This window comes from Octodon degus, unplaced genomic scaffold (assembly GCF_000260255.1).
Source record: "Octodon degus isolate 3935 unplaced genomic scaffold, OctDeg1.0 scaffold00019, whole genome shotgun sequence".
Classification (NCBI taxonomy): Eukaryota; Metazoa; Chordata; class Mammalia; order Rodentia; family Octodontidae; genus Octodon; species Octodon degus.
Genome location: NW_004524595.1, coordinates 18972568 through 18994948, shown reverse-complemented (window position 1 = coordinate 18994948; position 22381 = coordinate 18972568). Strand labels below are relative to the sequence as shown.

At 43.3% G+C, this 22381-nt stretch overlaps 1 protein-coding gene across 5 annotated transcripts in view; it reads left to right on the top strand.

Moving 5' to 3' along the window:
- Lnx1 (ligand of numb-protein X 1) overlaps positions 1–22381 on the top strand; it is a 101848-nt gene that overhangs the window by 8761 nt on the left and 70706 nt on the right. For 3 of the 5 annotated variants that reach the window (XM_023711077.1, XM_023711076.1, XM_004627575.2), the window contains one exon: positions 8089–8560. In XM_023711077.1, the coding sequence (XP_023566845.1) occupies positions 8169–8560 (392 nt within the window). In that variant the 5' untranslated portion in view covers positions 8089–8168. Of the gene's footprint in view, positions 1–8088; positions 8561–19448; positions 19796–22381 lie in introns of those variants that run through there. The other 2 variants (XM_023711078.1, XM_023711079.1) reach the window with 2 other exon arrangements.

Here is a 22381-nt window from a genome sequence, read left to right as displayed (position 1 = left end):
AGTCTGATCTAGTAGTGACACCCTGAACACCCTGTAGACCCTTCCCTAAAATACAAAGTAAGTAAAATAAGATGAACAAAGAGACAGCTTTTGAAAATATGCACAAATTTGCTTCCTTTAAAAATCAGGACAGGCTTCAGAGATAGCTCAGTGGTCTAAGCACCTGCTGAACAAGTGTGAGGACCTGGGTCAATCCCCAGTACCACATGCTGTGTCGGCCACTGAAACTGGGCATAGTGGCGCATGCCTATAATCCCAGCCCTGGGGAGGGTGAGACAGAGTATCACTATGAGTCCAAGTTGCATAGTGAGGCCCTGTATGAAATACATGAATAACATAAAAAAAAATCAGGACAGTAAAACTATTTTAAAAATTCTGTTCTCTGTATAAATATTTAAACTTTAAATGATAAGTTTTAATATACCTACTTTTCTATCTTCCATATTTTTCCCAGTCACTTTAATAATCAGGAAAACATTGGCCATTAAGAATACACAAAAACATGTAGATCCAGATACATTTTTCCTTTCACCTCAGGCTGCCACTTGGCATAGCACAGCACTGTCGGATGAATGTGTCTGTGCTTGGGGAATGTGTTTGTGAATTTTTCTGAACGTGGTTATCTTGGTGAAGAGGAATTTTCCATAAGCTGAGCTTTCCGGCAGACACTCCTCCCTGGGTCAGGGGACAAGTATCAAGGTCCACGGTGGCAGTGTTACGTCTTTGGACACTTTCCTTTTCGAGTACTTGCTAAGAGGCTGCCTGAGCTGTAGGCTGCCAGTTGCCCCCACTGCCCCTCCAATGTCCCTTCTTGCCCCATCACTCTGCTTTCTCATTTATTAGAGAATCTAAGTGAAGATCAATGAATATTTGTGCTCTGAGTGGGAAAAATGATCTCTGATTATTTGCTTAATTGGTCTCCAGTTGTCTTGTGTTATTTATCATCAGTACATTTTTTTAAATTTTTTTCCATAAATTTATTGAGAAACAAATAGCAATTCATCAGTACCTTTAGAAATGACACTTATCAAAATAAAGGAATGCTTACAAATAGGAGAGCCCCAAATTCCCCAAAGACCATTTGTTCTGGGAAATGAGGGTGCACCATGGATTCCAATACCACACTGATTAGCCACTGAAGATGTTCTCTTGTTCATGTAAATCCACCAAAAGCCATTGAGTAGCTGCTTTTTCTAAATTGTATTCATAGCTCATAAATGCCTCTATGTATCTGCCTTATTACCTTTGAAATCCATATATATATATGGAGAGGGAGAGACTTGATACCCCTTGACATCCACAAGAAGACTGGTTCCGGAGTCTCCCCATAGATACCAAAATTCACAGATGATTGAAATTCTTTATGTAAAACAGCTCTGGAATATGTACATGTAACCTTCCCGCATCATCTCCTATATCTAAATTATCTCTAGATTTACTTATAACCCCTAATACAAATAATATAATGGTTTAAAAAATGTCTATACATGTTTCATACAAATGCATTTTTTGGAATATTTTCTATCCATACATGGTTAAATCTATTGATTCAGTGCCCTCATACATGAAGGCATACCATATGCTATAGATAGATAGATAGATAGATAGACAGACAGACAGACAGACAGACAGACAGACCGACCGACCGACAGACAGACCGACTGACAGACCGACCAACCAACCAACCATTTTTTTCTCTTCACCTCCCCAACCCCTGTAGCCAAGCATGGTTTCCTCCAAGCCCAGGGGCAGTGTCTTTTGCTTGGCCCACTGAATGCTGTGTTATTGCTACCAAGAAAGGAGGTACAGTCTTCGGCTATCTGATGGTCAGATCAAGGGAGCAGGTGCTCCTGGCATGTTTGAGGTTCTCTTATCTGTACATTGTAGTACAGACACTGGTACATTACGGAATTTGCAAAGCTTTAGTCAGGCTGATGGAGTCTAGAAACCTAAACAGATGCTGCACTAACCTAAGGCTGCTCGGCCTGGAAGAGGACAGAAGATCTGTTTTCTACTACTTCAGAGACTTAAGGAATTAGGTGCACTCTGCAGGGCTCCAGGGGTACTATTGTACCATGGAGGAAATACATGAGTTCTGGGAAGGCAAATTTATGCTTACCCTGTGGACTCCCACACCAACAGTTAAAATTAACACCAAAGGCAGAATAATCTATTTTATGAAATAATAAAGGGCTGTTTCATTTCAAGATCCTCTCTGAAAACATTCTTTCAATTCAGAGTCTGTGGCTACAATGTTTCATCTTTGACAAGGTTAAAATATCAATGAAACACAAACTCCAGCAGTAGGGTGGATAGATTTCTTTTGTTTTTATTCAATTGTTTTGGGGTTTAGTGTGTGTGTGTGTTGCTGGGGTTGGCACCCAGGGCCTTGCACATGCTAAACAAGTGTGCTACCACTGAGTTACACACCCATCCTGAATTCTTTTTTAATCATAGGGAATCTCCTTACTATTGTTAGAAACTGTTAACTCAGGCAACAATTTAAGAGCTGTTTTAGGGTCCAACCTGGTTCTTTAGTAGAAAGACATGAATTACCAGGGCAGCATACCAAATGGTATCTAGTTGTTTTTTCTATAAGGCTTATTGTGACAGATATATCACACAACCATTTTCTATAAAGGTATGATTCTCTGCAAGGAGACTTACTCGGCCTGCGATTCAAGACGTGGGGTAATGACCTGGAGGAGGAACGGTGATGAACAAGACAGGGCAAGAGACACAAGAGACGGAGACAAGACAGGCTTTCTGATCAAGTCTCATTTATTGAGGAAGTGAGTGGGGTCTAAATAGCCGTATAGTGGAAGTAGCTGGGTAGGACTAGTTGTGGATTGGTAGTGGAGGTCCAGGACCACAGGAAGATGTCGAGGCAAGCGGGGATTGGTGCTGCAGCACTTCTTGCCCAAATAAGGGAAAATATAACAGGAGCGTTCTATCGCCCCCCCCCCCACAGGAGACAATAGCAAACTAGGGACTCCCTTGTTCTAATGGGTTGTCCTATTCAGAAATGTTGCTACTGCCACAGACTGTCTTCTGAGGGCTGTTCTGAGATCTGCTTAGAGCGGGTGCTGGCATACATGGGATTGCCCAAGATGCTCTTGGGTCAACAGGCAGCTTTTTGCCCTGGTCTATATTTTTGTTGTCAACCAGTGCTGTGGATTGAATGTCTCTCCACAGCTCACATTGAGTTGTGCAGTTGTGAGGATGGTGAGAGGTGATGGGGTCACCAGGGTTTGCCCTCCCGAATGGATTGAGACTGTAACGTCAGGCAGTTAGTTGTCACAGTATGTTGGGTTCCAGGAGCTCACTTGCCCTTCCATCCATTAGGATGTTGCCCGGAGGCCTTCGCCAGGCACGTGCCCCGGTGCTCCTGTGCTTCCTGGTCCGCGGTATTCCGTTACTGCAGTAGAAAAACAGACTGAGACAGCCAGGAAATTCAGAATTTGAAAATCATGCTGAACAGCTTCTGTCTAGGCCAGACCAGAAAACTGTGGGAAAGATAGCAAAGATGACAGACAAACAAGATGTAGATTTTTTTCCTGGAGTTTATTAGCACTATGGTGTCAGTTTTGGCAATCTGTATCTCTGAAATTTGACTTGGGCTTCTAAGTTAGAACAGAGGAGAAAGGGTTGTTCCTAATGCACTGCCCACCCCCCCCCAGGGAAGGAACCCACTTTTCTGTTTTTGTGCCATAGCCTGCACAAAAGCCACCTCACAGCTCTCTCTGCATCCCGCAGCCTGACCAGAGGGATGCTGGCTGACAGGGAGTCAGGGATCTCAAGGCTGACAGGTCCTCTCAGACTTTTTAGGGGTGAAAGTAGTTGACCTGTTAGTCAATAGGTTTTGCTCATTTCTTTTCAGCTCAGTAGCAAAGCCTATCCACATCTTAACAACATGATACATCATATGCGTTTATAGGCTAGGCACTGGAAAGAACTTCCAGGTAAATGATATTAATCATATTTTTAAAATCTTTGCCTTAGAGGCCAAACTATTTGTTCAGTCAATCTGCTCAGAATCTGTTTTCATTCACATAGGCTTTATTTAGTCTAGAGTAAATGCAGAAAATATATACAGCAGTGTTTACATTAATGATACATTAAGAAATTGCTTTACTATGTGGGTAAGTGCCAGGGAATTCAAACTAGCTTCAGATACAGAAAGCACAAAAGGGAGGGAAAGAGGAAGGCGGAAAGGAAGAAAAGGGAAAGGAGAGGAGCTGGGGTCGGAGCTGAAGCCCACCCTGCATAGGCCCATTCCTCCCGTTCTGCCTCAGGCGTTGCAGGCTCTACAGAGTCTTGAGCCTCTTCCCTCCAGGATTGTCAGTCAACATATGTACTTAAAATGGGACCTAAGGAGATCTTTTCGATCTTCTGATGTCCCTGGAATTTTGTGGTGATTTGTTGTGTAATTGGCATTCGACTAGTCATAGTCAAGAAAGATGGAAGGAGACAAGGAGCTGGAATGCTCCAGTGCAGAAAGTAGCTCCAGGCAGCCCCACCTGGTTGGGTTACATGTAGGTGTGGCTGGGAGTTACTTATATACCACGCTTCAGTTTCCTCATCGGTTAAATGAAAAAAACAAAAACAAAAAACAAAAAAACCCTGTCCTTTGGGTGTTGAGAGGATTAAGTAATATAAGCTCCTAACATGTTGCCTGGCACGTGGCAAATGCTCAAGAAGCTGGTAGGAAGTAGAAGAATACTTTTAAAACTTCAACTATCAAAACCAAAACAAACAAAAACTCTCCTCTTAATTGGCACAGGATCATAGAACTCTTATCTATGCAAGAGATTTTATGCTATCTATTCTAGGGGTTTACAATTTCTTCTTTCTTTAAAGCTTAGGTTCATTGGCTGTAACATTATGAGGAACCTGATGGGTCAATGAAATAAATGCAGTACTGGGACTGATTGCAAGAGAAGTAATACATTAGTTAGCTTCCTATTACTATAATGAAATACTTGAGGCAATAGACTTATGAAAAGAGTTTTGTGGTGTGGGGTTTTTTTGTTGTTGTTTTGTTTTGTTTTATTTGACTCATTACTCTGGAAATCCTAGCCCAAGATCAGGTGGCACTTTTGCTTTGGGCTTCTGGCTGTGGTGGTAGCTCATAGCAGGAGGATGTAGAGGAAAAAATCTAATCATTTCATGAGCCAGGAAACAGAGAAAGACTGAAAGCCAGGTCCCACAAATCCTTCCAAGGACACATCCCCAAAGACTTCCCACCTGGTCTCACCTCTGAACACCACCATTCTGGGGACCAAGCTTTTAGTCTGTGGGCCTTTGGGAGACCTCCAAGCAACAACAAGTGGACAAGGGTCCTCTCCTGTCTCCTCCTTCCTTCACTTTGATTGGAGACTGTGAGGCATCTGTTACCTTCTAGAATACAGATTGAGAACCCAAAATCTGGGAAGGGAATGGCTCAGAAGGGGGAAGCTGTGCTTTTAGTGTTACTTCCATTGCTTAGCCTGCTCTGTTATGTACTTTGCCCTTGGCAGAGTGAGAAAGAAATGGCAGGCTTGGAGCACTTGAGGATACATGAAAAACTCTTCCAGAGGAAACCAAAATCCTAGGGTAGTGATGGCAAACCCTTTAGAGCTTCAACATATACAAACAGCCCACTGCCACCTGCATGCCATGGAGTCGCCTGAGCTTCAGTTCACCACATATGGACCCTTTTCCTTCCCCAGTAGTGGATGATAAACTTTTGGGTGGCCTGTTTCCATTTTCTTGTTTATAGCATAATTTAAAGCATTTTCTGTGAGCTCCCAGTACCTTCTATCAGACTAAAGGACAAATAGAAACTCTGTAGTTTTCCATGAAATCTCACTGGAAACCACTTCACCGCTGCTCTTTGCCCTTTACCTTGCCTTCTGTAGTCTCCTCTCTCTGATGCTGAGTAAGATGCTGTGATTTCTAAGTGTTTTCACATTCACCCATTAACCTCAGCTCCTCCTCCAGAATGTTCTTCCAGGCACACTTGCACAGCACAGAAATGTAAACAGTAGAGCTGACTCAATGAAAGTTTGAAGTCAATGTATTTTTTTTTTTTTTTTTTTTTTTTTTTAGATAAGGCTGTGTTTGTACAAACAGCCTCAGACTTTACTTGGAAAAGAAAAAAAAAAAAAGAGAGAGAGATGTAACACAGTTTATGACTGCCATGCTCTTCCCACATGTGGCTAGTTTCCTGTTGTGTTATTCATGTTCTTATGGAAAGCTTAAGATCTTATTTGCTTTTGGAAAAGAAGAAAGTTGAGTTGGGAAGGAGGAGGAGGTGAATTTTTACTCCTCATGAGGACCAACCCAGTGCTGCTTACCTGGACTTCTGCTTAGTTGTAATATACACCTCCTCCCTGGCCTGGGGGGTCCCCTGAGAGAGCAGAAGCACATTACTCATGGCTCTCTTGGAAGACCCCACCTTACCCCTTTACCCATCTACAGCTGCTGCTTGAAAGATATTCATTGGCTGACTATCCAAGAGACTTCCTAGATGTAAATCAAATACCTTTAAAAGAACTATTATTTTAATTTGTTATCTATAGCAGAAATATAGTGGCATGTTCTACTGCTTCAGAATTTATAATTGGCCAGCAATATAGCTCAGTGGACTAAAGTGCCTGATTAGGCAAGTTTAGGCAAGCTCAGGGTCCATGCTTTGAGCCCTGCCACCACATGTCATGCCAGTGCTGCCCATAGGGCAGGCTGAGCCAGCCAGAGTCTGGGCATAGTGGCATGTGCCTGCAATCCCAGTGCTGGGGAGGTTGAAAACAGGAGGATCACCATGAGTCTAGCTGCAGAGTGAGACCCTACAGCAACCAAATACATTTTAAAAAATTTATAATCAATAAGACAGGCAGCATTATTAGAACAAAGTTAAAAGACCCCTTCTAGAAATTAGGTCTTTGAGCTTCCCAGCCAATAGAGCTAGACTGGAAAGAAAGTTCTATAACAAATACATGTGAGAGAGTAACTACCATTCATTGCATAGTTAATAAGTGCAGGGTACCAGCCAGGTGTAATGGTGCACAACTCTAGTCGCAGCTACTGGGAGAATGATCAAAAGTTTAAGGGTGTCTGGGGCAAGTTCACAAGATTCTCTGTCATAAAAGAATCAGGGTAAGGGGCCGGGGAGATGGCTCAGTAGGATAAGCGCTTGACTGGCAAACGCAAGGATCTGAGTTCAATCCCTGGTTCCACAAAAAAAAAAAAAAAAAAAAAAAAAGAATCAGGGTAGTCATTCAGTGACAGAAGCCTTGCCTAATGTGTGACAAGATCCAGGGTTCAATACCAGTTACTATCATAAACAAACAAATAGTGAAATATAAATGGCAGGCACAAATCTAAGAACTAGCTGTAACATGTCATTGCATCTTTATATCAGTCCTAGCCTTTTATTATCTCCACTTTACAGATGTGGAATCAGGAGCTGGAATCATCGGTCCACAATGATGCTGGGATTTGAACCCAGGCCCAGAGCCCACTTAGCCAATGATGAACAAGCAACTGAATGAGTGAAATACATGCATATGAAAACAGTGCCCCCTCCTACCATAGTACAAATACAGAAAGCCAATGACCTTTGCCTCTCCTCATATGATTTAGTTGAGGGCTCTGATGTCCTACAGTCTCTGATTCCTGAGTTTTGAAGAAGAAAAGGTAAAAGAGCAATTAGAACATTAATTTTTTTCCTTTTTGTGATCTGATGGAATATGACACACACAGGTCACAAACCCAATTAATTTGATTAACAAATTAATTTCTTTGAGCATATTTCTTTTGAGTTGCTCATGGCATTTCACAGATATTACTCAAATGAGTTTCATCACATCAACATGAGGATGTTCAAGGTAAACATTGTTCCTACTCAAATGAGCAGCAAAGCTGGGCACTTGGTTGGAGCCAAAGTCACTCAAGGTCCCGCCCGTCACTCCAGAGTAAATGCTAACCCTTGGCCTGTGAGCTGTAGCTCAGTCCTCTGTCCCTTGGCAGCGCTGTTTCTGACTGATGCAATTCTTCAGTGCACTGTGAGACAAAGATAAATCAGCTCATTCTCTGTTACATTTGCAGGTAGCCCCTGGAGGATCTTGACTACTTCCTAAGGAAATAGCATTTTCCTGGGTCTCCTGGAAAACTGTTCCCAGGAAACCATGAACCAGCCGGACCCTGCTGATGACCCAGATCCCAAGGCTGGCCCCCTGTGCATGGTGTGTGGCCAAACCCACGCCCCCGAAGAGAACCACTGCTACACCTATGTGGAAGATGTGGATGATGACCTCATATGCCACATCTGCCTGCAGGCCTTCCTGGAACCCCTGGACACGCCATGTGGACACACCTACTGCAGCCTCTGCCTCACTAACTTCCTGCTGGAGAAGGACTTTTGCCCCGTGGACCGCAAGCCCCTCCTACTACAGCACTGCAAGAAGTCCAGCATCCTGGTCCACAAGCTCCTCCACAAGCTGCTGGTCAAGTGCCCTTTCACGGAGCACTGTTCCAAGGTGTTGCAGCGCTGCGACCTCCAGAATCACTTCCAAACAAGGTAGGTTCCCCTGCTGCAGCTCCAATGAGCCACCCTCATAGACACGAAGGAGACTCGCCTGTCCTGAGGGCGGGGCTGGTGGCTTCTAGTGTCAGAAGCTCCCCAGGATGCTTATCTGTTTCCTCTTATCTGTTTCTTTACAACTAATGAAAGGATCCATTGAGAATCTAACATATTCCAAGTGTTCATGCCTGTGAATAGGAGGAATAAACAGAGTTGTGTTGTGTGTTGTGTTATGTGTTGCATGTGTTTATGGCATGTTAATAGAAAATAATTATAGCAGAAACTTTACCATTTGAACCATTATTAAATGTATAGTTCAGTGGCATTAAGTACTGTGTGTCACCATCACCATTGTCCATCTTTAGAAGTTTCTCTTCTTTGCAAACTCAAACTCACCATTGAATAAGGATCCCCAGCCCTGGCCCTCAGAGGCCACCATTGTACTTTCTATCTATGAATGTAACTGCTCTTAAATACTGCATATAAACTAGAATTATGTCATGTTTGTCCTTTTGCAATTAACTTCTTTCCTACATTTATGTTTTGAAATGTGCTAGATACAAGAAGGAGCTGATGACATTTCCCCTGAGGCTCATGGTTCCCAAAAAGGTCTCCTTGGGAGCATTTTTAACAGTTGATATGTTGTGTCAACTTGAGAAGTTTAGAAATTTTACTCAGCAGAGGGCCAGGGTCCCTACTTTCAAGTAAACATCCTGAGCTTGTGGAAGGGGCAGGAACAGAGATGGCATGGGCGGAGAGCCGGATAGCTGGCATACAATATAAGGAAGGAAGAGGCTCGCCCCCTTCCCCACTCTTGTTGCTTCTGCTGTCTTCCTCCACCATGAACATTTGCCCCTCTGCCATACTACCCAGCCTTGGAGCCACATGATTATGGACTGAAACCTGCACAAACTGAGCTAAATAAACCTCTCCTTTCTTCATTCTGGACATTAGGTATTTTTGTCTCAGTAACAAGAGAAAAGTAACCAAGACAGCATTGCTTGTTTTTTTCAGTTTGTCCCATGATTCTTAGCATTGTCTCTGTACTGGAACTGACAAGGCCCAACTCTTCTCTGAAAAGATATGAGATGTTTTCAGCTAAACCTTAAAAAGAGAAATTTTGGAAAATTCATGTCTTCCAAGGGACTTGTTTGCTAGCTTTCAGGCCCAGTCACATGTTAGCAGTAGAGCAATGATGTGCTTGCTGCTTTGTGGCTAGCACCACCAATCCCACCTGTCTACTTCTTGCTTTGTCCCTTTAAGCTGTCATGTCATAGGGCATTCCTCATGTGAATAGTCTCATGAGCAACAGTGGGTTGTGTCCCACATGAGGAACTCTGCTAAAACATTTAAGGTACCAAATCAAGGGTGAACAATAATACCATAATTATTTTGTACCAGGAAATTTGGAGCCTGGTATTTATCTTGATTCCTGTCATGACCAGGGCAAGAGGCAGGTGCAGGTATTTTTTCTTAAAGGTCACATATTTTAGGTCATGAATCTGAGTCTTTGTCCTCTGGGACATGCTTGGAGTCTCTAAGTTTGTACTGAAATCAAGGGCCTGGGCATAATGCTTAGCACATGTTTCCCATGCTTATTGTGCCGGGAGCTCTTTTCTCCCAAAGATGTTGAGTCAAATACCTCTAACATGGGTTTGCAGCTGACTATCTATGAATTTTGGGCTAAAGTTAGAATTCCTCTCCTTGTATCCTGGGAAGAATGAGGAGAGGCAAAGGAGAATGGGAAGTCTATCCATGACCTGTGGTGAAGCTTTTACCCAGGAGTGAGGGGTATTGCTAGAAGGAAGTACATCTGGAGTTTAAGGTGAGATTGACCCTAGAAGGGTCAAGAGCAGGGCCAGGCAGGGTCGGGGCAGTGAGGGGCATGAGGGGAGAGGACCCTGGCAGAGCTCACTTTGCACACATCGCACCCCTCTGTTCTGACATGCTGCAGTCCAGATTTTTGTGTTGGGAAGCTGTATCAGTTCTCTGTTGCTTCTATAACAAATACAAACTGAGAAACTAAAAACAACTCAAATTTGTTACCATACAGTTTGGAGGGCCCCACAGGACCCTCATCAAGAGGTCAGGAGAGCTGTGGAGGAGAATCCCTGTCCTTATCCTTTGCAGCTACTATATGTTGACTATCTTCTGTGGCTTCCTTCATCTTCAGAGCCAGTCAGGTGGTATCTTCTCATTGTCCCCTCTGACCTCTGCTTGTGTGGATACATCTCCAGTGACCCAGACCCTCCTGCCTCCCTCTCATAAGGACTCATGTAGAGCCTACCTGATAATCAGGTATTGTGTCCTCATCTAAAGTTCCTTTGTTTAATCATATCTGCAAGGTCCCTTTTGCCATGCAAGGGACTATCTTCATCCCATTAGGGGATGGACATCTTAGGGGTCACTGTTCTGCCAACCACAGGGATAAGAAAGGAGAAAAGTGGTGTCTTAATTGCTTCTTTCCCATTGCTGAGACCAAATACCCAACACCCACAATGTAAGAAAAAGGCACTTTATTTAGTTGACAGTCTGTAGAAGTTTTAGTCTACAGTCAGCTAGCTCCAAGGCAGGGTGACATGGAAGAGGGGCATCACAGAAGAGAAACAGTTCATGGTGTGCAGAAGAAGAAACCACAGCTCTTTCTATCCTTTATATCTTACTTAGGCTACTTAGGACACGTAGCACTCACACCCTTAATCTTTGTGCCCTTAACTTTAGTGTTGTATCGTAGCAATTACAGTGTCACACACTCTAGATTCAGCCACCTCTGAAAAAGTCCCATGTCTGAACATAAGTGGCTTTGTGAGGACATCTACACACAAGCCATAACATTTTGCCCGTGGACCCCCAAAGGCTTATGGGGTCATTTAGTAAAAGGTGTTTACTAAGAGGCATTTAGTCTACCTCTGAGAGTCACCACAGTATTGACAGTTTTAGCATTGTTGAAAACTCTAAGTCTAAGATCTCTGCGATCTAACATAAAATCTTAGCTTTAAGTTTCTATGTCAATGAAAATAAAGTTGAACACTTTTAACATTTAGTGGCACAAGACAGACAATTTTATTTTAAAAGCTATAAATGGAGATAGCAAGGAATAAAAACAAAGTAAGACCAAAATCTGGCAGACAATAAATCCCACAGTTCTACCTTTAGCATCCCTGGTAATCTTTGACAAGTTGTGAACTCTAAAAGGCTTAGGTGGCTGTGTCCCTGTGGCACTTCTGGTGGTTTTCGCTTTCATGACTTTCTTTGGATGGCTTTGTTCACTCCTTGCAACTTTCCTTGGGCAATCTATGTTCTTGACTTCTAACGTTTTTGGGGTCTCTACCACACTTTTGGCTTCACACATCCAGCTTTACACACTGATCTCTCTAGAGCCTCCCAGGCCTGGCCTCCTGGGCCTTCTTCTGAAATCTGGATGGAAACCTTCTTGACCCCACAGCTCTTCCATTCTGCGTGCACCTAAAACCAGCACCACCCAGATGACACCAAGGTCTGCTGCCATGCCTATGAACTAAATTTTGAGGAGCAAGTTCCCTAGGCTACCACCATTCTAGAACATGGTGCTCAGGGGCTGTCTTATCAAGGAAAAGGTTATACTTTTGCAATTTTGGGGCTGCAAAGGATGGAGGCTTCTGCTTCTGGTCATGCCCTCACGCCATCTTTTCTGTTGTCTCTTTTTAGAATATTCAGCTTTTTCCTTGCTAGTCTTTTCAGAAACAACTTTCCCTCTGTTCCATCTTTGAAGACCACAGCTTTACTGGAGCTTCCTTTCTGGCCAAACTCACAACCATTTGAATCATTCTGTTGGACTCTTTGCTCTTAATTCTCAACATAAATCTAGCTAAAAGCCCCCAACAGAAGCCATATCATCACCTCAACATTAGACTTCCTTGAATTTTTTTTTGCCAGAACAATTACTCTATCATTAACCTTAGTCTCAGGCAAAGTCTCTGGATACAAGCAAAATGTAGGCAAATTTCTACCAAGGTATGACACATATTGTCTGGAATCCAACAGCCATTGCAGTCCTTCCCTGCAGAACCCTCCTGAGCCTGGTCTGTACAGGCAGGATTTTAGTCAGTCTTCTGATCTGCACTCTTCCCAGAATCTCCCATGAAAGCCAGCCTAAGGTGTCCCAGCTCTCCTTTTTCAGCTGAACCTTTCAAAACTCTTCCCATAAACCAGTCCCAAACACTTCTGAGTCAAATGGTCAGAATAGTGACAGCAATGACCCTACTTCTCTGGAACCAAATTCTGTCTTAGGTTTTGTTTTGTTTTGTTTTGTTTTCCACATTGCTGAGACAAAATATTCAATACCCACAAATTAAGAGAAAAAAGGTTTATCTTACAGTTTATAAAGGTTATATTCTATAATCAGCTGTGTCCAAGGCAGAGTGCCATGACAGACAGGCATCACAGATGAAAAACAGTTCATGGCTGGCAAATAATAGCAAAACAATAGGTAGCAACCACAGTTCTTTCTATCCCTTATCTAGACTACTTAAGACAGTACTAATACCTTAACCTTAATACCCCATCAGTTCCAGCATCACACACTCTAGACCCACCCACCCCTACCTATAATGGCATTAGACTATAAAACAACATCTAAACATGAGCCGTAACAGAAGAAAAGAAATGGTGGTACTCTGTAGGGAGAACATGAGAACAGGAGTGCTCTTCAGCACTCACTGCAAAGTGGTTTGGGGCCTAGAATGTGCCTAAAAATAGAGACACGGTAGCACCTAGAGTTGAGGGCAAAGTGATAGCAGAGGTGAGAGAGAGGAAGGCTTAGGAGACTGTTGTGGGAACTGTGGGGTCCTGTAAGAAAGAACACCCATGCATGCTAGCTGCCCCAATCCAGGTGGGAATTTCTCTGATCTCCCACTCAGCCATGTGACCCATACATCTTGAGGAGGCCTGGGAGAAGGGCTTGAGGATCACTTGGCTGATAATTTTATGCACAGGAAAAAGCTACAATGGGGGAAGAACCCCAGACTGACAGAAATCCAGTCATTGTGTAAGTTGCAGCCTCACAGTCTTTCATGAGTTCCTCAGCAGCTCTCTGAGAGGGAACCCCCACCTCAGGGAAGCGTGGGTCCCACCCCTGCCCTTGCACCTCCTCACACTCCACCTTCCTAACTAGGTTGCAGCCAGCATTTCCCAAAATGTATTCCATGTAGTAGTCATTGGATACTGATACCCACTCTCACCTCCCTCCTCCTGTCCCTGGATTCTTAGCAGCAAAGGCTAAGATGTGAATACATCTAGGACCTAATTCTGGACCCCTCCCACCAGCCACACTGATACAGGGAGAAAAATTGGTCTCGGGTGGGTGACTTCCAAACCATATAGGGAACCTCCAAATGACATAGGGAAAAATGATCTCCTGACATGACCTGTATGAGTTCGTGTTCTCTAAAACCGAAGAATAAATTTTAGGAACAAACAGAGGTTATCAGCAGAATATATTTATTGAAAGAAAGCTCCTGTCCAAGAAAGGGACAAGAGGGGGCCCTGAGCGGGTAGTTCCCCAGGAAGCTCTCTCTTCCAGGGACTTTTATAGTGTAAAACCATGTGAGGCTAAGATAGAGAGAATGGGAACTCGCTAGGTGGGCAAGAGGTGGCACAAAACTGTGATCAACCAATGGGATTACAAGCACCATTAATGGCTCAGGTAAAACTGATTAAATCCAGTATCAAATGGGAAAGCAAGTCACATAGCAAGCGGGCATGAATATGGGATGGGGTCTTTTCCTGTCGGGGGTTGGGCTAGTGACTCACTTGGGTCTTTCCAGGTGATTGATACCTATTTAGAATATCAATCCCAGGTGCTACTCTTTTAGCATTTGTTTGGCCTTTAGGTCTTTTAGGTCTGGCTCACAGCAGGAGCATCCGTCCCTCCCATAGTTGCAGGGTAGCTTGTCTTTTGTGTTATCTCCTTTAAGGGCTTGGCCCTGTCTGACTGACTATTAATATTTTTATCTAATTTGGCTACCTATAACAACACCATCTCTTCCTGCTCTTAGGAGGACATTAAAGAGATGAAACAGCTAATACAACAGGAGTCTTTTCAACTGAAAAACTGAGAGGTGACTCAAATAGTGTTTTCCTTAGTTTCTTATGTGGGGCCTTCCTGTTGGTAGCTGTACTGTCATATAGAGAAATAGTATAGAGAGAATCACCTCTGTTTATCAGGAGCTTTGTACTTTTTACTGATCTTTAATAGCACTTTGTTCAATAAATTATCTACACAAAATAGCTTTTATCTTTTTTTAATTAACAAGGGTGATAGCATGCACATTTATGTCTTGAAATATGTGTGTACCATGAAATGACTAAATCAAGGTGATTTACATGTATTAATTCACATATATTTTTGTGATGGAAGGTCTTCAAATCTATTAGCAATTTAAGAGTACAGAGTGTGGGGCCAGGGAGATGGCTCAGTAGAATAAGTGCTTCCCTGGCAAACGCAAGGACCTGAGTTCAATCCCTGGCTCTGCAAAAAAAAAAAAGAGTACAAAGTGCATTGCTACTAGCTATGACACAGCTGTACAGTAGATCTCTTGAATCTACTCCTGAGATCCAGTTGAGATTTTGAACGTTCTGCCAACCATAAACTTGAGTGTGGGACACAGTCAGCCTGCACAACTACTTATACAACTATTTCTGATCAGACTAGAGAACCTGTCCTCTGGAAGTAGCCAGAATTTGGATTCTTCTGGTTGATTTCATTTATTTCTGCCTTTGTAGACACTTGTAGACTCCCATGACATTGGTCTCCTGCAGAGAATTCCCTGTACGGTGATGGGGTCTGCCTGTGGAATTGGGGGGTGCTGTGACACCTCACACATACCAGCCAGAGAGGGTGTGGAGACCAAGCTTCACCTTCCTTGATCTTGAGTGAAAGCTGTCTTAGGGCAAAGACCACATCTTCATTGTGTAAAATCCTCTTCTGCATGTGTGGTATTTACCAAGGTTCCAAGGCTTAGCCTCAGAGGAAATGATCTTGGGAAGGTAAAGGAGAGAAGCTAGAGGCAGACATGCAGAAGATTGTTTCAGAGGACAAGTTCTTTGGTCCTCCAGAGTCTCTCCCTCTCCAAAGCTGCCCCTCTTCGGGCACTTACTAGTACAAATAAAGAGACCATTGTTCAATGTTCTGAGAGGAGCCCAGAGTGAAAATGTGATATGGCTGGCCCAGACACACCCAGCTGAAATTCTTGGGGAATGTTTGCTTGATTAACTTTACACTTGCTGTCTTGGAAGCTTCTCCAGAGACCTCCCCAGGAGCCTTCCTGACCTTTGCTTCTTTCAGGCCTTTTTCTGCACTGTGTTTGGTTCAAGACAGGCTCAGCCCAGAGAATTTGTTGAAGGGAAGAGGATCTAGTGCCAGGTTGCCTATGGAAGGTTAAGTTTGTTCCTAGTCTTGCTGATCATCTCAGCCTGCCTGAATAATTGTGCTTTGGTATAATCCTAACTGGGACCTTGTAATGCTGAACCCACCTTCTTCCTGGCCCCTGCCTTTCCTGTTCTTAGGAAAAGAGACAAAACAGGAGGTGGTGGATGAAGTCTAAAGTGACAATTAAGTATAAACAAGGAAACCATGGGTCCAAGGATTGGGACTGAGGCTGTTTCCTGGAAAGAAAGCTATGGAGTAAATCCATGGTTACTTGGAGGCAGGATTTTTATCCCCAGAAGATTGTATTAATTATGGTTACAAATGAAAGGAAGGAGAACACTCAAATTATACAGGCCTCACTAGGGAGAAGTTTTGTTTATGTAACACAGAGTAGTGTGGTACAAAGCCTATGACTAGAATGATGCAGCCATGAGGCCCTAAGGAATCCAGGCTTCTTTGGGTTTTGTTTTAGCTTCTACCCTTAAGTTTGTCACCTCATAATTTCTTTAAAAAAATTTTTTTTATTGAGAAACAAATAGCAATGAGACAGTTTCAAAACTGATTAGTAGGACAGTTTCAATAATTAATACATTCCATATTGTTGTTGTCTTAGTGGTTATTCATAGTACAAGATGCAGACATGCTATCCTGTCCACAAACACTATTAGAACAAATCTTTCTAGTCATTGAATTAAGAGAAAGTAGCTGTATATCTATCCTATTTTGAATATACAGATACAAAATGTTCCTTCATTTGTATCCCCTTTTTTTGTTTAGTTTTATCAGAGAAGGGTATTCCATTGTCATTTAAATATTGTAGGCACATGAATTCAGCAAAATATTCCAATATAGTCCAGTAGTCCATAATAGTAGTGGGTTTTCTGTAGGACTGGCAATGTCAGAAGTTGTTGACTTGAGCCCTTTACAACTCAGCATGTTAATATGGCTTTACTTTTTATACTTTGTTTTTATACTTTTCCACTGAATAGTTAAGACCAAGATAAAGCAAGACCTATATAACAAGAAATGTAACTTTTGTGACAAGGTCAGTCAAATCCCCTCAGGATTTATCCTGAAACCCTGTACCACAGTTTGTAGATCCTTTGTGAGTGTCAGCCATGTGGATGAGTCACGGCCATTGCTTGACCAATTTGCTCTCTGTGTTACCTCATAATCTCAAAAGTGGCTGTTCACCCCAGCATCACATCCCAGTTCTAGGCAGAAGGCAACAGGAAGGGGAAAATACATGCCAGTCTAAACAAAGACTGTGTTCCTCAGAGAGCTTTCTGTGATGCTTTACTCAGTGATTTCTGCTTATATCTCCACTGCTGGTGTTGTGTCACATGGCCACCCATCTGCAAGAGAAGCGATACATGTTGCTTCTGTGAGCAAAATTTGGGTTCTGTTGTATGAAAGAGGGAGTCATTAGATATTGGATAGGCAGCCAGCAGTGATTTCAGTAGTGATATCAAGCAGCAATACCTTTATTATTACATTGCATTAACATTCATTAATTTTATCCCCCTGAGACAACCATAATTAATATAATCTTCTGGGGATAAAATCTTTCCTCCAAATGACAAGTTGAATGAGTAGGCACCCTTTTTTCATAAACGACTTATCAAATGTCAGTAACAATCTAACACATCCAAGATTCTCAGAAATGCAATCCAATACCAATGTTGATGTTTACAGACCCTGATCTGTTCAGTAGGACCCAGATGTCCAAGAAGAGCCCATCTCAGAACTTCATGAAAGCCCATATTCAGGAAAAGAATATGATGTCATTGGCCTCATTGTGTACAAGGAAAGAAGGGATAGGAAGAGAGTAGCAAAGCCTTTTAGAGACAGGTGCTGAGCTTCAAGCTAGGGTCATTTACTGCTATTATAGTAATTAATAATAGCTGACACTCATTGAGCCCTTTGTTTTTATAAGCATAATCTCATTCAGCCTTCATAACAATCTTCTGAGATGGGCACCATTATTATTGTTTTTTTCTTTTATAGAGGAGGATACAAACATTCAGAGAGGTTAAGTATTACACCCACTGTCACACAGCCAGTATGTGGCAGAACTAGGCTGTAGCTCCCAAGCTTGTCTGACTTCAATACCTAAATACCACATCTGACTTCCTCTTTGTTGTTTTTCACCAGTTCTGACTCACTCTTGTGTGCCAGCCTTGCATGGAATAGAATTCCAATTTGGGTCTCAACAAAATTAGAAGTTATTATGGGTCATGTTTTATCAAGATTCGTTCTCTCTCTTTACCCTCTTGCTCCTTCTCTCTTTTCTCCTTCCCTATTCCCCCCTCTTTCCCCTCCCTGTTTCCTCTCTTTTCCTTTCCTCCCTCTCTCCCTCTTTCCCTCATACAGAGAATCAAATCCAGAGCCCCACATATGCTAGCCAAGCACTCAATCGCTGAGCCCTCCCCAGCCCTCCATGGTTTATTTTTAGTCTAAACTGTAGATGTTAAGGCTGAACCTTCCTGGCTGTACTATACTTCATCTTGCTCAATGCTGTCTCCACTGAAAGAGCTGCTCACAGCTAGTCTCACCCTGTAGCCTTTGCTCTGCTCTGTAAAGTGCAATTGCTGTTCCCACTTGGGTATAAGTGATGCCCTTATCCCTTTGAGCCATTTCCATTAAGGTTTCAGCCCTGGCTGGACAAAATAGACTTTACTCTTCTTGGACATAGGGTGGAAAGAGGGGAAGCCTGGGGCCTTCCAGAATGTCAGTGTGGAAAGGAGCCCTTGCAAGAGAACAAGTAGCATGCTCTGGAATTGCAGATCTTAGAGTTGGAAGTGATGGGATCCAGGTGCTGCTGGACCAGGTACCATTAGGTCCATTACTGAAATGAGCGACAGCCTCCAGAACTTAGGAGGCATATCCAGGGCCAACCACCCAGTTTCGGAGCTTAATTCAGCTATTCCTGGGCAGAGGGATGGGGCAACCCCTTCCTTGCAGAGCAGGCACCTGCGTGTGATTTGAACAGAACTTCATGTCTGTCAGGGCTGACTGTGGCAAGAGCATGGTGCAGCTTGTTTGTCTACTGAGCCAGTTTTCAAAACTGGCAGGAAAGCTGTCCTTCTCCTTGCACAAGACAGTGCAGTCAGCAGTGTTCGGTAAAATGTCTTCAACACACGTTTTAAATAGATACACACGGCTCAGGAGGGGGAGGTGCTTTGGATTTTAAACATCTCCCGTGGTGCGGATGGGAAGGCTCATTCTCGCTCAGCCCCTCAGGCTGTGTTCCGGGATGCTAATGTCTTTCGGTGGTTTGCTACAGTAGGCTGCAGGGCAGTTTTGATTATTTCCCTATTCCCACAGTGGGGTCCTAACGTATTGTGCTTGTGCCTCTCACAGCACGGCTTTTCTCCCAGCCTGGCCCTCCTGGCCCGTGATGTAAATGTACCAGCTGCTTCCCCGGAACCAGTCCGCATCCTGCAGGAGGGGCTGGTCCCTCTCCTGGGCATCAGCCTTCATGCTGCCAGCCTGAGTCCTCTTGCCAGCCATGGTGGCTCCCTCCGATCTCCAATCTTATCTGAGAGTCCGAGGCATAATATCCTCTTACAGGCTCATGAATTTTAGCGTGGCTTAATCTAAAGATTCTGAGTCTTATTTGTTATAATCTATTGATTGTGGGGACACGGCCAGGTTTGCTTGAGGGGGCTGGGTTAGGTGCTGCAGCCGACAGCGAAGGTGGCAGGAAGAACGCAGCACCTTGCTGGGAAGATGAAGGCGCTTCTGTTGCTGGTCTTGCCCTGGCTCAGTCCTGCCAACTACATTGACAATGTGGGCAACCTGCACTTCCTGTATTCCGAACTGTGAGTCCCCTCTAATCGTGCCTGCTGCCTGGGCTTATGTGTTGGCTGTGTTGGGGGTGGGACCTGGGTCAGATCCCTGGCTGACATTTCTGTTTGGAGGAATGAATTCTGTATACACAGGATGCACTTGGGCAAAATGCCCCGCCAGCAGTTTAAAGCAGCATGCTCAGCTCCAGCCTGTGACAGAAAGCTAAACGCCGTCTTACAGGAAGCGATGCTTTTCCAACAGACATTTTTCTTCCCTTCTGGACCAACATCACGGTTTGTTGGTTGGTTGGTTTTTATTTATTTATTTTTTGTACTCGGCTTTTTCTCAGTAGATGTGTGTTCTCCTTGCTCCATAAACAGAACCCAGAGAGCAGCTAAGAACAGAGCCTGCATGCACAGACCTGTGCCCTGTTGGGCAGTCCTAACTGCGAGCAGGGATCATCCCTTTCATAAGACTGTCAGGCTTCATACCTAAAAATAGGGGGAGTATCAGCAAAATAAAAAGATGACCCTGTGCATAAGGAATATATATTCTCCATTTTATTTTATGTTTTGATTTTAAAACCTTTTGGAAATAAAGATCTGTGTCATAAGCACCATACCCCTATTACCTCAATTTAATAATGAAAACTTTGCTACATTTTCTTCATGTATTTCATTTTTTTTGCTGAAAATTGGACTAGAGTAAATTGCAGTCATCATAACATTTCATCCCTGAATACTTCACTGTACATCTCTAAAGCATCAAGCCATTTTCTTACATGACCCAAGTTTATTTTAGGAAAGGTAATGACTTCTGTTCCCAGCCTTTATTATAAATATTTGTTCTGGCTCCTTTGTTAGTAATCTTTGAAAGAGGATTGCAGACTGATGGGAACAGCTACTATCAATCATGAAAAGTGTTGTTGTGAGTACCTCAGCATTGAGTGCATTTGCCAAAAATATGTATTCTTCCTTATTAGCCAGACAGCAAAAATAGCAAGAGGTGGTTTATGCATAAATTAGAGTCAACGTACAAATGAAACACAGGAACTTAAATCGAGTTCAGAGCACTCGGATTAGAAAAGCTTGGCTGGGCATACTTAGGTAGTGATACTGCCCATGACTGGGTGGAGTCCTCTTTTGTAATTAGCTGGACTAACCAATTTGTCTAGCACAGTAGCTGCTTGATAAATGCGTGGTAAATGGAGCTAAGTCCTTCAAGGCAGATCATTTGTTTTGAGGACTCTACATTCAGGATTATCTGATTGACCTTTTTGGAATGTAACCCCAGTGCACCTTAGATAAGAAAGCTCAAAGAGAAAGTGCCTGGCTTAAACCTGAATCACAAGCATCCCTGGGAAAATGATGACAGTGGGGAGGCTTTTCTAGAAACAGATACAATGGCAGAGCTAACTGGGATTGGGAAAGGCTCTTTCCTTCCATGAAAGATGCTGAAGTTGAAGTGCCTGAAATCCAGGGCCATCGCATTCCTTCCTGCCAGCCCACCCCCATCTGCTAGCCTTGTTAGTTGTTGTGTTCATTTCCTGGAAGCACAGTAGCTAAATACAGCAAGCTGGGGATGTGGTCATTGTTCTCACACTCTTGCAGGGTCAAACCTTGAACCAAGGGCCCAGCACATCCACGCTCTGTAGGAAAGCTGTGATTGAGAACGCTTGCTCACATCTTTCCAGTTCCTCCAGGTATTCCTTGCCTGTGGCTGCTTAACTCCGATTTTCACCTCCATCTGCACATGGTCATCTTCTGTGTCCTTTCTAGTTCTGTCATGTCCTCCATAGAAGGACATTTGTCCTTCTATTGGATTTAGGGCCCATTTGGATATGCCAGCATGATGGTATCTTCAGAGCCATAGCCTATTCACAGTCCTAAGATTCTTTTCCCAAATTAAGGTCTTGTTCACAGGTACTTTCAGGGAGGTACTATGTTGGTTGCTACAGAAGAGCCTTTCCATTCAGCTCAGTCTTACAGCCCGATGGGAGGGAGGCTCTTCATATTGGCTAAGAATTGTCTTTCCTACACGCAAATGAACCAAAGGCAACTTTTCTTTTGAGTGACAGAGTGGGCTCAAGTAGGTCATTCTTTCTAACCTGTGAAGTGAGGCAGAAAGCATGGTGCTAGGGAATTGCCAAGACACTGTTCCCAAGCTTATTTGACAGAATTTTCTCAGAAATTTCCAGTGCTGGAGAAGCTCTGTGAGGGAATTTTATGCAGGCATTACCTGATGCTACTGATAATTAACAAATCAGCATATTAGTGACATTTTTCACATACTATACCATAGACAGATACAGGCAGCAAGAAATTAGACACAGCACCCACCTTCTAAGGATTGGCAGTCTGACTGAGGTGAGATTTATGATGTATATGCGAAACAGAAGCAATACACTAAGGCAGAAGGGGGCATGTCATTTCAGAGTAGGTAATCAGTTCTAGGAGGTAGAGCTTATCCACTTCCAGATCTGTGAGAACTTTAGGGTCTGATCAGAACCTTCAAGTAGTGAGAGAAATTAGAAAGAATCTAGGGTGGGGGCCGGGGAGATAGCTCAGTAGAATAAGTGCTTGCTTGCCTGGCAGAGAAAGAGAGAGAGAGAGAGAGAG